This window comes from Juglans regia, chromosome 5, assembly GCF_001411555.2.
Source record: "Juglans regia cultivar Chandler chromosome 5, Walnut 2.0, whole genome shotgun sequence".
Taxonomy (NCBI): domain Eukaryota; kingdom Viridiplantae; phylum Streptophyta; class Magnoliopsida; order Fagales; family Juglandaceae; genus Juglans; species Juglans regia.
Genome location: NC_049905.1, coordinates 1,670,486 through 1,679,900, shown reverse-complemented (window position 1 = coordinate 1,679,900; position 9,415 = coordinate 1,670,486). Strand labels below are relative to the sequence as shown.

Genomic DNA, 9,415 nt, shown 5'->3' with positions numbered 1-9,415 from the left:
ATATATAAAAGCTGTTTTTCCTGCCAAAATACACAATATTCTCAAGAAATAACACATGAACCATCAGTCTCCCAAACAGATATATAAAAGCTGTTTTTCCTGCCAAAATACATAATATTCTCAAAAATAACACATCAACCATCAGTCTCCCAAACAATATACATAAAATCTGTTTTTCCTCCCAAAATACATACTAGTCCCTCAAATAACACATAAAACATTACAAAGACCAAACTACTATCTTGGATATTACAGTCTCCCAATCCGTTTGTCTTCTTCTTGGAGCACCTACTCATTGTCAGGTGGCGTTGGTTGTGCGACAGTACTGCATTGTGTTAGAACAACAAAATCATCCTTGCCTGCACTTTGTATCTTAATAAATTTAAGATACCAAAAAAATAATCATTAGAAATTGCTTATTAACTAAGTGGGGAGCAATATAGAATTTATACACAGAAAAATGTATTACCTGACCTCTTTCTAGAGCTTCCGATACCTCACATTGCTCGGATGTATCGTCAAATATTTTCCGACGTATCTAAATAAATTTGAAATACAGAAATACACATCAAATAGAAAGAAATATTAAAGTCGTAGGAAGAAATATGACGTGCTTAATAAAAATAAAAATTTCTTACCTGTTTATTCTTTCGCCTAGTCACAGCCTTCTCCACAGGTGGGACCTTCCTTTTTGTTGGCGGCCTCCCTTTCCCTCGGACAACATGTGGGCTTAATATTTTCTTACCTTTGTCTGTCTGCACAGTCTCTGCTACTTTTGTTGAACCGGACTCTTGTGTTAATCCTTTAAATTTATTCTCAAACTCATCCAAGTGGAGCATAAATGCAGTAACATGGGCATCACTCGACGATACACGGGTTGCTAATTTGGAACATCGTTTCACCACAAGCTCATACCTCCCTGAATCTGCATTTTGCCGTAAGTCGTCGTAGCTACTTTTTACCATTGTGTATCTTCTCTTTAAATCCTTCCTCCAACGATCCAAGACATACTTCTCCGGTAGCGCATGAATCTTATTCATCTGACAAACGTTCAATGCATGTCTACAGACAATTCCTCTCATCTCAAACAACGCACAGGTGCATTTCACATCAACCTCCTCATTGTTAAAGTAAACTGTGTACTTGATGCTCTTGACATGGTCATCATCAATGGTAATTTCATCTAAAACATCATAGGTGGAAATGCAACCTTCCTTGCTGATAAGTATGCAGTTACATAAAATCATTCCTCACACCTCTCTTTGGACTTCTTTAAATTTTGCATTCGTATACACGGCTTGAAACTGCTTTTCAATGCGGAATGCGGAGGAACATGGGATGGTTTGGATTGGACGAATTGAAATCAGCGGTCGTCTCGAGCTCTACCTTCTTTCGCAGTGCATTGTCAAATTGATCGACGAATTCTTTCAACGTTGTACTGGAATGCACAAAACCATCGAAAAAAGCATTCATGCTTTCAGAACGCTGTGTGGTGCTCATGCGAGCCCAAAAAACTCCCTTAAGGTAAACCGGTACCCAAAACGACCTCTCATTGTACAACCCTTGCAGCCATGCATTTTCACCTAAGTCATACTTCTTAATAAATTGCCCCCACTTCTCCTCAAATTCACCACATGTCTGTGAATCATATAGGGCATTTTGGATGGCAGTTTTCAACCCTGCATTGAAGGCAGCGTGAGATCCCAATTTCTCAGGCCGTTTTCGCATTATATGCCATAGACAATATCTATGGCGAGTGTGTGGGAAGACCACTGCAATAGCACTCTTCATTGCTCGGTCTTGGTCTGTTATGATCGCTTTTGGAGTGCGACCATCCATACACTCCAACCATGCCCGAAACAACCACACAAAAGTACTTGTGTCTTCGCTTGAAATCAAGCCAGCCCCTAACAATATAGACTGTCCATGATGATTTACCCCAACAAATGGAGCAAATGGCATGCCGTATCTATTTGTCAGGTATGTCGTATCGAAGGTGATCACATCTCCGAAATACTCGTACGCTGCTCTACTCCGTGCGTCAGCCCAAACACATTTCTCAACCTCAGCTCTTCATCCACATCAATCACATAGACAAAACCATCATTCTGCAACCTCATCCTCTTGAAGTACTCAGTAAGTGCTTCGCCACCACCTTTACCCAGCCTTAATTGTCTGGCTTTGTCAATAAAATTACGACAGTCTTTTTCTTGAAACTGCAGATTCTTGAACCCCCCCGCATCAACAACAAGTGCCCCGAAATTCTTGTTCATTCGAATACCTGCCTTATCGTTCAAATCAAGCATCCTCTGACTGTATTCGTCTAAACACTTAGGAGATCTAAAGAATCTAGACTTTTGTGGGCTGACAGTACTATGATTATGGCCAATCTCAACAGTGGTCACCACCCAACTACCCTCCACCAAGTGAGCATTTATTCGTGCCTTACAATCCGTTTTAATAGTTGGGCGTGACCTCGAGATATTACTATGGCTAGGATGGTACTTGCCACCTCGTGCACACCCAATAGTCAAATACTTCACCCTCCCATTAGCCTCTCTCTTCGTCCTTTGTGTTATAACACCAAAACCTTGTTGTTTGGCATATCTCATGTAATAAGCCATAAGCTCATGATCAGTGGCAAACTTCATACCAGGTTTGGGCTCCTCCTCAACTCGGTCATTATCAGACTCTTGTTGAATTATGTCATCGGCTTCTGTCTCTGCATTACTTGCGGGATTTTCAAAGCTTCCCATGTCCTCTCCGGTACTCGACAGAGGGCCATCCATTAGTCGATAGAGGGCCATCCATTAGTCGACAAAAAATTTAATAAATGAATAAATATACCTGATTCCTTTGTTGAACATGGCCCGAACTCTCCACATTAGTCGACGGAGGGTACAGGAAAGTTGCTGGAAAATGTGGCATTGGTGGGGGCTGCAATCATCCACGGTGTTAGAACGGGTAACAACAAACACGTACAAAAAAAAATTAAAAAAAAAAAATTTAAGAAATGAATAAATATACCTGATTCGTTTGTTGAACATGGCCCGAACTCTCCGCATTAGTCGACGGAGGGTACATGAAAGTTGCTAGAAAATGTGGCATTGGTGGGGACTACAATCATCCACGGTGTTAGAACGGGTAACAACAAACACATATAAAAAAAAATTAAAAAAAAATTTAAGAAATGAGTAAATATACCTGATTCGTTTGTTGAACATGGCCCGAACTCTCCGCATTAGTCGACGGAGGGTACATGAAAGTTGTTGGAAAATGTGGCATTGGTGGGGGCTGCAATCATCCACGGTGTTAGAACGGGTAACAACAAACACATACAAAAAAAAAATTAAAAAAAAAAATTTAAGAAATTAATAAATATACCTGATTCGTTTGTTGAACATGGCCCGAACTCTCCGCATTAGTCGACGGAGGGTACATGAAAGTTGCTGGAAAATGTGGCATTGGTGGGGGCTGCAATCATCCACGGTGTTAGAACGGGTAACAACAAACACATACAAAAAAAAATTAAAAAAAAAATTTAAGAAATGAATAAATATACCTGATTCGTTTGTTGAACATGGCCCGAACTCTCCGCATTAGTCGACGGAGGGTACATGAAAGTTGTTGAAAATGTGGCATTGGTGTGGGCTGCAATCATCCACGGTGTTAGAACGGGTAACAACAAACACATACAAAAAAAAAATTAAAAAAAAAATTTAAGAAATGAATAAATATACCTGATTCGTTTGTTGAACATGGCCCGAACTCTCCGCATTAGTCGACGGAGGGTACATGAAAGTTGTTGGAAAATGTGGCATTGGTGGGGGCTGCAATCATCCACGGTGTTAGAACGGGTAACAACAAACACATACAAAAAAAAAATTAAAAAAAAATTTAAGAAAGGAATAAATATACCTGATTCGTTTGTTGAACATGGCCCGAACTCTCCGCATTAGTCGACGGAGGGTACATGAAAGTTGCTGGAAAATGTGGCATTGGTGGGGGCTGCAATCATTCACGGTGTTAGAACGGGTAACAACAAACACATACAAAAAATAAATAAATAAATAAAATTTAAGAAAGGAATAAATATACCTGATTTGTTTGTTGAACATGGCTCGAACTCTCCGCATTAGTCGACGAAGGGTACATGAAAGTTGCTGGAAAATGTGGCATTGGTGGGGGCTGCAATCATCCACGGTATTAGAACGGATAACAGCAAACACATACAAAAAAAGAAAAAGAAAAAAGAAAGAAATAAATATACCTGGTTCGTTTGTTGAACATGGCCCGAACTCTCCGCATTAGTCAACGGAGGGTACATGAACGTTGTTGGATACGATGTCATTTGTGGGGGCTGCAATCATGCACGGTATTAGAATGGGTAATAATGCAGTTCAGGGAAAAAATTTAAAGTTCACACATTTCTCAACCTGGCTACCCCATGCGTATGTATATGAATTCGGATATGCATTTGGATGCATCATAAATGGCGGATGGTAAGCATTTCTTAGACAGAGAGAGACCTACAATACACAAATAAAAATATATTAACTAGTTGGAATTGAGACACCTTCCTTTTATGAATGACCAGTGTATCATACCTGAGTCGGTGGAATTGGTGTAGAAGGCCTGGGTGGCCTTTTATCTTCCTTTTTGTCCATCACGCTATTTCAACTGAATTTTTAGATCAACATTACAAGAAAAAAAAAGTAATCTAACATTCATTAGATTGACATTACAAGAAAAAAAACAAAGTAATCCAAACATTCATTAGATCGACATTACAAAAAAGTAATCTAACATTCATTAGATGACATTACAAAAAAGTAATCTAATATTCATTAGATCGACATTACAAGAAAAAAAGAAAAAGAAAAAAGAGTAATCCAACGGGTTTAAGCTTTCCTTCTGCACGGTATCTAAGTCACACAAGATTCTGAAGAAAAAAACAACACAACTATGATTTGTACTAACTCCAAAAAATTATGAAAACAAAACTGGCTTCACAATATAACATCCAAGATATTTATTGCCATTTTTGTAATTCTTTCGGATCTTTTCTTCGCCATTCCTAGTCTTACAGGAATGCTGTGTTTTACACGGTCTAGCCTCCAACTCCACATGTTTAAATCAGTAAAATGGGAATGAAATCGGGACAGCATGAATTAGACCAAGTTCATCGTCTAAACAACACCCAAAGAATTAATAATACAAACTACTTTCACATTTAAGAGGATTATGTTCACTACACCAGTAAAGTAAATCGCGCATTACAACAAAAATCTCGCGCGAACAGGACAACGTAGACGGCGGAAGCAGGACGGCTGACGGCATGTTGCACGTGGATGACGGCAGGCTGCACGTGGACGACGATGGAAGATGCGGAGGAACCGAGCGGGAGGAGCAGGGGCGAGACCGAGGGAGGCAATTTCGAAATGAAGCATTTGGGGAAAAAGTCAGATTGAGTTTCTGTAAAACGCGTGCGTTTTACTGTAGCATCAAAGAAAAAAAAAAAAAATCCACGCCGGCAATGTGTGGTGTTGGGTACTGTAGCGGCTTAAGTGTAGAAGAACTCTTGACAAGAATGATTAAAGAAGATCTATCCTGATTTCCCAAGGATTAATGAATTTCTTCGGTGAGAGTGTCATGGGCCTGTTTTCGGGTTGTACAGGAGTTTTAAAAAGGGTTTAAATAATTTTAAATTTTTTTTTAATAAAAAAATTTCAATTTTTACAATTAATAGACAAAAATATTTTTACAATTTTCAAACTTTGAAAAATTTATGTTCATAATTTTTAAAAATTTAAATAATTGTCATTTTCTTTTTAAAAAATAAAATTTTAATTTATTTCTAAATAAATATAACATATTTAAAATTACTTTAAATATATAATTATCAAATAATAAATAATTTTTCAATAATAAAATTTATTATTTAAGTTATAAATAAATTATATTTCCTACGTCAATCTCAAACATGCACTATATAAATATAAGAGTTATCTTATAACATAGAATTTACAAATTGAAATAATTAAGGAGACGTTTGGATTCGAAGATGATTTGAGATGAGTTGAGATGAATTGTAAATAGTAATGAGATGAGTTATAAATAATAGTGATATTTGTGAGTTAAAATTACTAAATAGTAATAAATAGTAATGAGATAAATTGAGATAAACTAAAATATCCTACAAATCCAAACATCTCCTAAACCTAATGCGTAGATTGAAGATAGATATTCTTCACGAAAAGCCTTTTTAACGATCTCTCTAGAAGGAACTACGGCAAGTAGTTTACTGTTTACTGTTGGAGCCCACACGTGCGTGGTTTTTGAGGCCTTTAAAGAAGGATTTTTTCGTTGGGTTTGCGCTCTCTTCTCCCAATAGTTCCGAACACTAGCAGATTCAGGAGCCGCTCGCCTCTTTTCGTCTCTCGGTCTCTGTATTCTTATCCATGGCGTCTACTTTTGTCACAGTGCCAAAACCCTTTCCATACAAACCCAACGCCCCCTCTCTATCTTATAACCAGAGACTACTAGGTTCTACGCCAAACCCCTTTTAGAAATTAACTTCCGCTTTGGTTTCGCTATTTTTCTTGAAAGTTCCGTTTTTGTTCTCTTTTTTAGAATTCCTTTGAATGTCTGTGTGTCAACAGGTCTGCGGAGAAACTCTCTGAGAATCAACGCCATTTCCAAGAAATGGGAGCCGGCCAAGGTTTTTACAATTTCACCATTTCTGTTTTCCAATCTTTAAAGCTTTTGCTTTGAAGTTTTCTCTGCCTTGCTAGATTTCCCTGAGCTATTGGTGTTTTTGAGTTTTGTTCTTGGTGGTGTTACTTTATGTTGCAGGTGGTTCCGCAAGCTGATCGAGTGCTTATTCGTCTGGAGCAGCTGCCCGAGGTATGACTTCTTTCATTGCTTATGCTGGACAAGGTTTGGACAAGACTTCTTATGTTTCATTGGCGTGACACGATTGGAAAATCAGCGATTACAATCAACAATAGATTCAGTACATAGTTTTAGCAATTGGGGCGAGGCTGTTTTTGCCCTGAAAAAACTTTCCCGTATCTTTGCAAATGCACGGAGAAGGTGTTTTCTGGTGCTTCCATAAGCTGATCGAGTGGGGCCCTAAATCCCAAGTACTTTATAATTGAAATTCATCGATCTAACTTAAAGTAGTGACTAGTGAGCATTAAACTCTGCATGTTGCTTTACCACTGGAGGGGCCTGCTTTTGTTTCATATCTAGTTTCCCCATCAAAACTGAATTCCCTACCACGGTCTGGGCTACCGTTCCATGTATACACAAGTTCCATGATATGGGCATCTCTTGTTAATGTTGATATAGGTGAAATGATCTGTTGGCCATTAGCCTAGTATGAGCTGGTGTTCTTTCTGTATAGAAAGGGTAGAATGGAAAAATAAGAGATCTTAGGTTTTGAACATTCAGCCCGTTGTATTTATTCTGCGCTTGACTCAGAATCATATGAAAAAATAAACAAAGTTCACATTCTGACCAGGATTCTTTTATTGGCATTGCCCATGTATTGATCATCGTTGGGTTTTTTATAAGTAATCGTTGCATATAACTATTCGTCTCATGAATAATCTGCTTTATTATGAAACAGAAATCAGCTGGTGGAGTCTTGTTGCCCAACGCAGCTGTTAAATTTGAGCGGTATCTAATTGGAGAAGTATGCAACATTCCAATCGTTGCTGTCTTGTGAAAACGTGGATTTTTTGTTTTTTAAGTAAAAATAAAATTGTTCCTCTGGATATTTTGACCAGCCGTGTAATTTTTGTTTCAGATTCTCACTGTTGGTGCTGAAGTTGGGGAAGTGGAGGCTGGAAAGAAGGTAAGCAATCAGAATGTGTTCAGTTTTGGTAACGTTCTGAAGTGTGTGGCTGTTGCCCGAAACAATGCTTGGTCTATCATCTTTTGATTGCTTGGTCTATCATCTAACTGGAGTAAATGCTTATTTTGTTGCAGGTTCTCTTCTCAGACATAAATGCGTATGAGGTGAGTATTGTTTTATTGTGAAGTTATCATCTAGCACCTGGTACTAATGGCCTTCGCCAGTTGTATACTAAGGGAAAAACTCTCCTCTAGTAATATTATTTCTAATATTGTGCATTTACCAAATTATATTTTTCAAATTGAAGTTAGAGTTTGTTGTACTGCTAAATAAGTTTAGGTCTACCTGTATATACATTTCATGCTTTTACTGAAGATATTCTTAAACTGTGTTTTAAGTGTTTCATTCCTTTTTCACATGGTTTCAAGCTTACTGAAAACTGTGACCAACAATCATATGGATTTCCAAGTAGGAGGAAATATGTTATGATTTTGAGATAGTTTTAGACCATCTTTTCTACTCGGGAAAAAAAAAAAAAATACTTTGGTGAATGGTTTTACTAATAATCCAGGAGGCCTTTTGGTCTTTGCTTGAAAAATATCTGAGAATTACACATGACTAGCTGTGGTTGCTTTTTGCTACTTTGGGTGAAATCATCTTTTTCCTCTCATCTCTGTAATATGGAGTAAATATGAATATAGTTAAACTATAATAATCTGACAAATCGAGTAAATCAAATTACCTGTTGATTTGGTGCTATTTCAGGTTGATTTGGGAACGGATGCTAAGCACTGCTTCTGTAAGTCGAGTGACTTGTTGGCTGTGGTCGAGTAGTGGTCAGCAGTTCATTGTTCTTTGCACGAGGCTACCTCCTATGATTCTTGGCCCTTCTTGTGCTCTTCTTTATCAATTTAGGGCAATGCTTTCTTCTTGCAGATCATGCTCTCTGGCAACCCTGTAATAGAGAAATATCCAGTTCATGTTGAATTCTGTTTATGACTGTACTTATGGGGTACGAATGGCATTTGAATTTTACATCTTATGAGAATTTTATGTTGCAGCACAAAGTAATTGTGCATTAAAAGCCAATCATGATTTGAAGGGAACTTCCAACTTCTACACATTTCCAGGGAATTTAGCCTTCATAGGAATTTTGGTTTAAGCAATGATAATGGGGAGTGAAAACTATTACTTTTTGTATCGGTATGGAACAAAGAAAGTCTTTGTAAAAGATTAGATGGTCATGATGCTGGTCTTCAAAGTTGGGATGGACTTTTTCTCGGTAAAATTAGAAATGTAGCTTTTACTTTAGAAGAAAGAAAGTAAGTTTCGCTAATAAAGAATATTTTTTTTATATATTTTTCTAAGTGAAGTTTATTTTTCTATAAAGATTTGCATGAAATTTGTGTATAAATCTTTCCAGCTTTCGAAATGTTGCAGATTTCGAAAAAAACCACTTTCTTTTTCCCTAGCAGGCTATCACCATCCACTAGGGAACTAGTACATAATTTAAAGAAAAATGATACTTGCAGTCGTGAGTTTATAAGTACTGTG

At 37.6% G+C, this 9,415-nt stretch overlaps 3 protein-coding genes across 3 annotated transcripts; 1 reads left to right on the top strand and 2 right to left on the bottom strand.

Annotated features, from left to right (window-relative positions):
* Window positions 1-288: 288 nt before the first annotated feature.
* Window positions 289-1,247, bottom strand: LOC108989870 (protein FAR1-RELATED SEQUENCE 1-like). Its single transcript, XM_018963633.2, has 3 exons — window positions 639-1,247; window positions 470-538; window positions 289-372 (listed from the first exon to the last, which is right to left on the bottom strand). Exons 1-3 carry the CDS (start codon window positions 1,245-1,247, stop codon window positions 289-291), a joined length of 762 nt encoding a protein of 253 aa, XP_018819178.2.
* A 753-nt stretch (window positions 1,248-2,000) lies between these two features.
* LOC108989866 (protein FAR-RED IMPAIRED RESPONSE 1-like) lies at window positions 2,001-2,789 on the bottom strand. The gene has a single exon (XM_035690333.1). It carries the CDS (start codon window positions 2,787-2,789, stop codon window positions 2,001-2,003), a length of 789 nt encoding a protein of 262 aa, XP_035546226.1.
* A 3,576-nt stretch (window positions 2,790-6,365) lies between these two features.
* LOC108989787 (10 kDa chaperonin 1, chloroplastic-like) lies at window positions 6,366-8,978 on the top strand. Its single transcript, XM_018963530.2, has 7 exons — window positions 6,366-6,546; window positions 6,663-6,721; window positions 6,856-6,906; window positions 7,634-7,699; window positions 7,814-7,861; window positions 7,996-8,025; window positions 8,627-8,978. The coding sequence occupies exons 1-7, from the start codon at window positions 6,462-6,464 to the stop codon at window positions 8,693-8,695; spliced, it is 408 nt and encodes a 135-aa protein (XP_018819075.1). The 5' UTR covers window positions 6,366-6,461; the 3' UTR covers window positions 8,696-8,978.
* Window positions 8,979-9,415: the final 437 nt, after the last annotated feature.

Coding starts and splice junctions, on each gene's coding strand:
- LOC108989787 (XM_018963530.2), top strand. CDS start 6,462: ATGGCGTCTACTTTTGTCACAGTGCCAAAACCCTTTCCATACAAACCC. Junction 6,547..6,662: donor TTATAACCAGAGACTACTAG/GTTCTACGCCAA, acceptor GTGTGTCAACAG/GTCTGCGGAGAAACTCTCTG. Junction 6,722..6,855: donor AGAAATGGGAGCCGGCCAAG/GTTTTTACAATT, acceptor TTTATGTTGCAG/GTGGTTCCGCAAGCTGATCG.
- LOC108989870 (XM_018963633.2), bottom strand. CDS start 1,247: ATGATTTTATGTAACTGCATACTTATCAGCAAGGAAGGTTGCATTTCC. Junction 539..638: donor CTAGGCGAAAGAATAAACAG/GTAAGAAATTTT, acceptor AAATTTATTTAG/ATACGTCGGAAAATATTTGA. Junction 373..469: donor AAGCTCTAGAAAGAGGTCAG/GTAATACATTTT, acceptor AAATTTATTAAG/ATACAAAGTGCAGGCAAGGA.
- LOC108989866 (XM_035690333.1), bottom strand. CDS start 2,789: ATGGATGGCCCTCTGTCGAGTACCGGAGAGGACATGGGAAGCTTTGAA.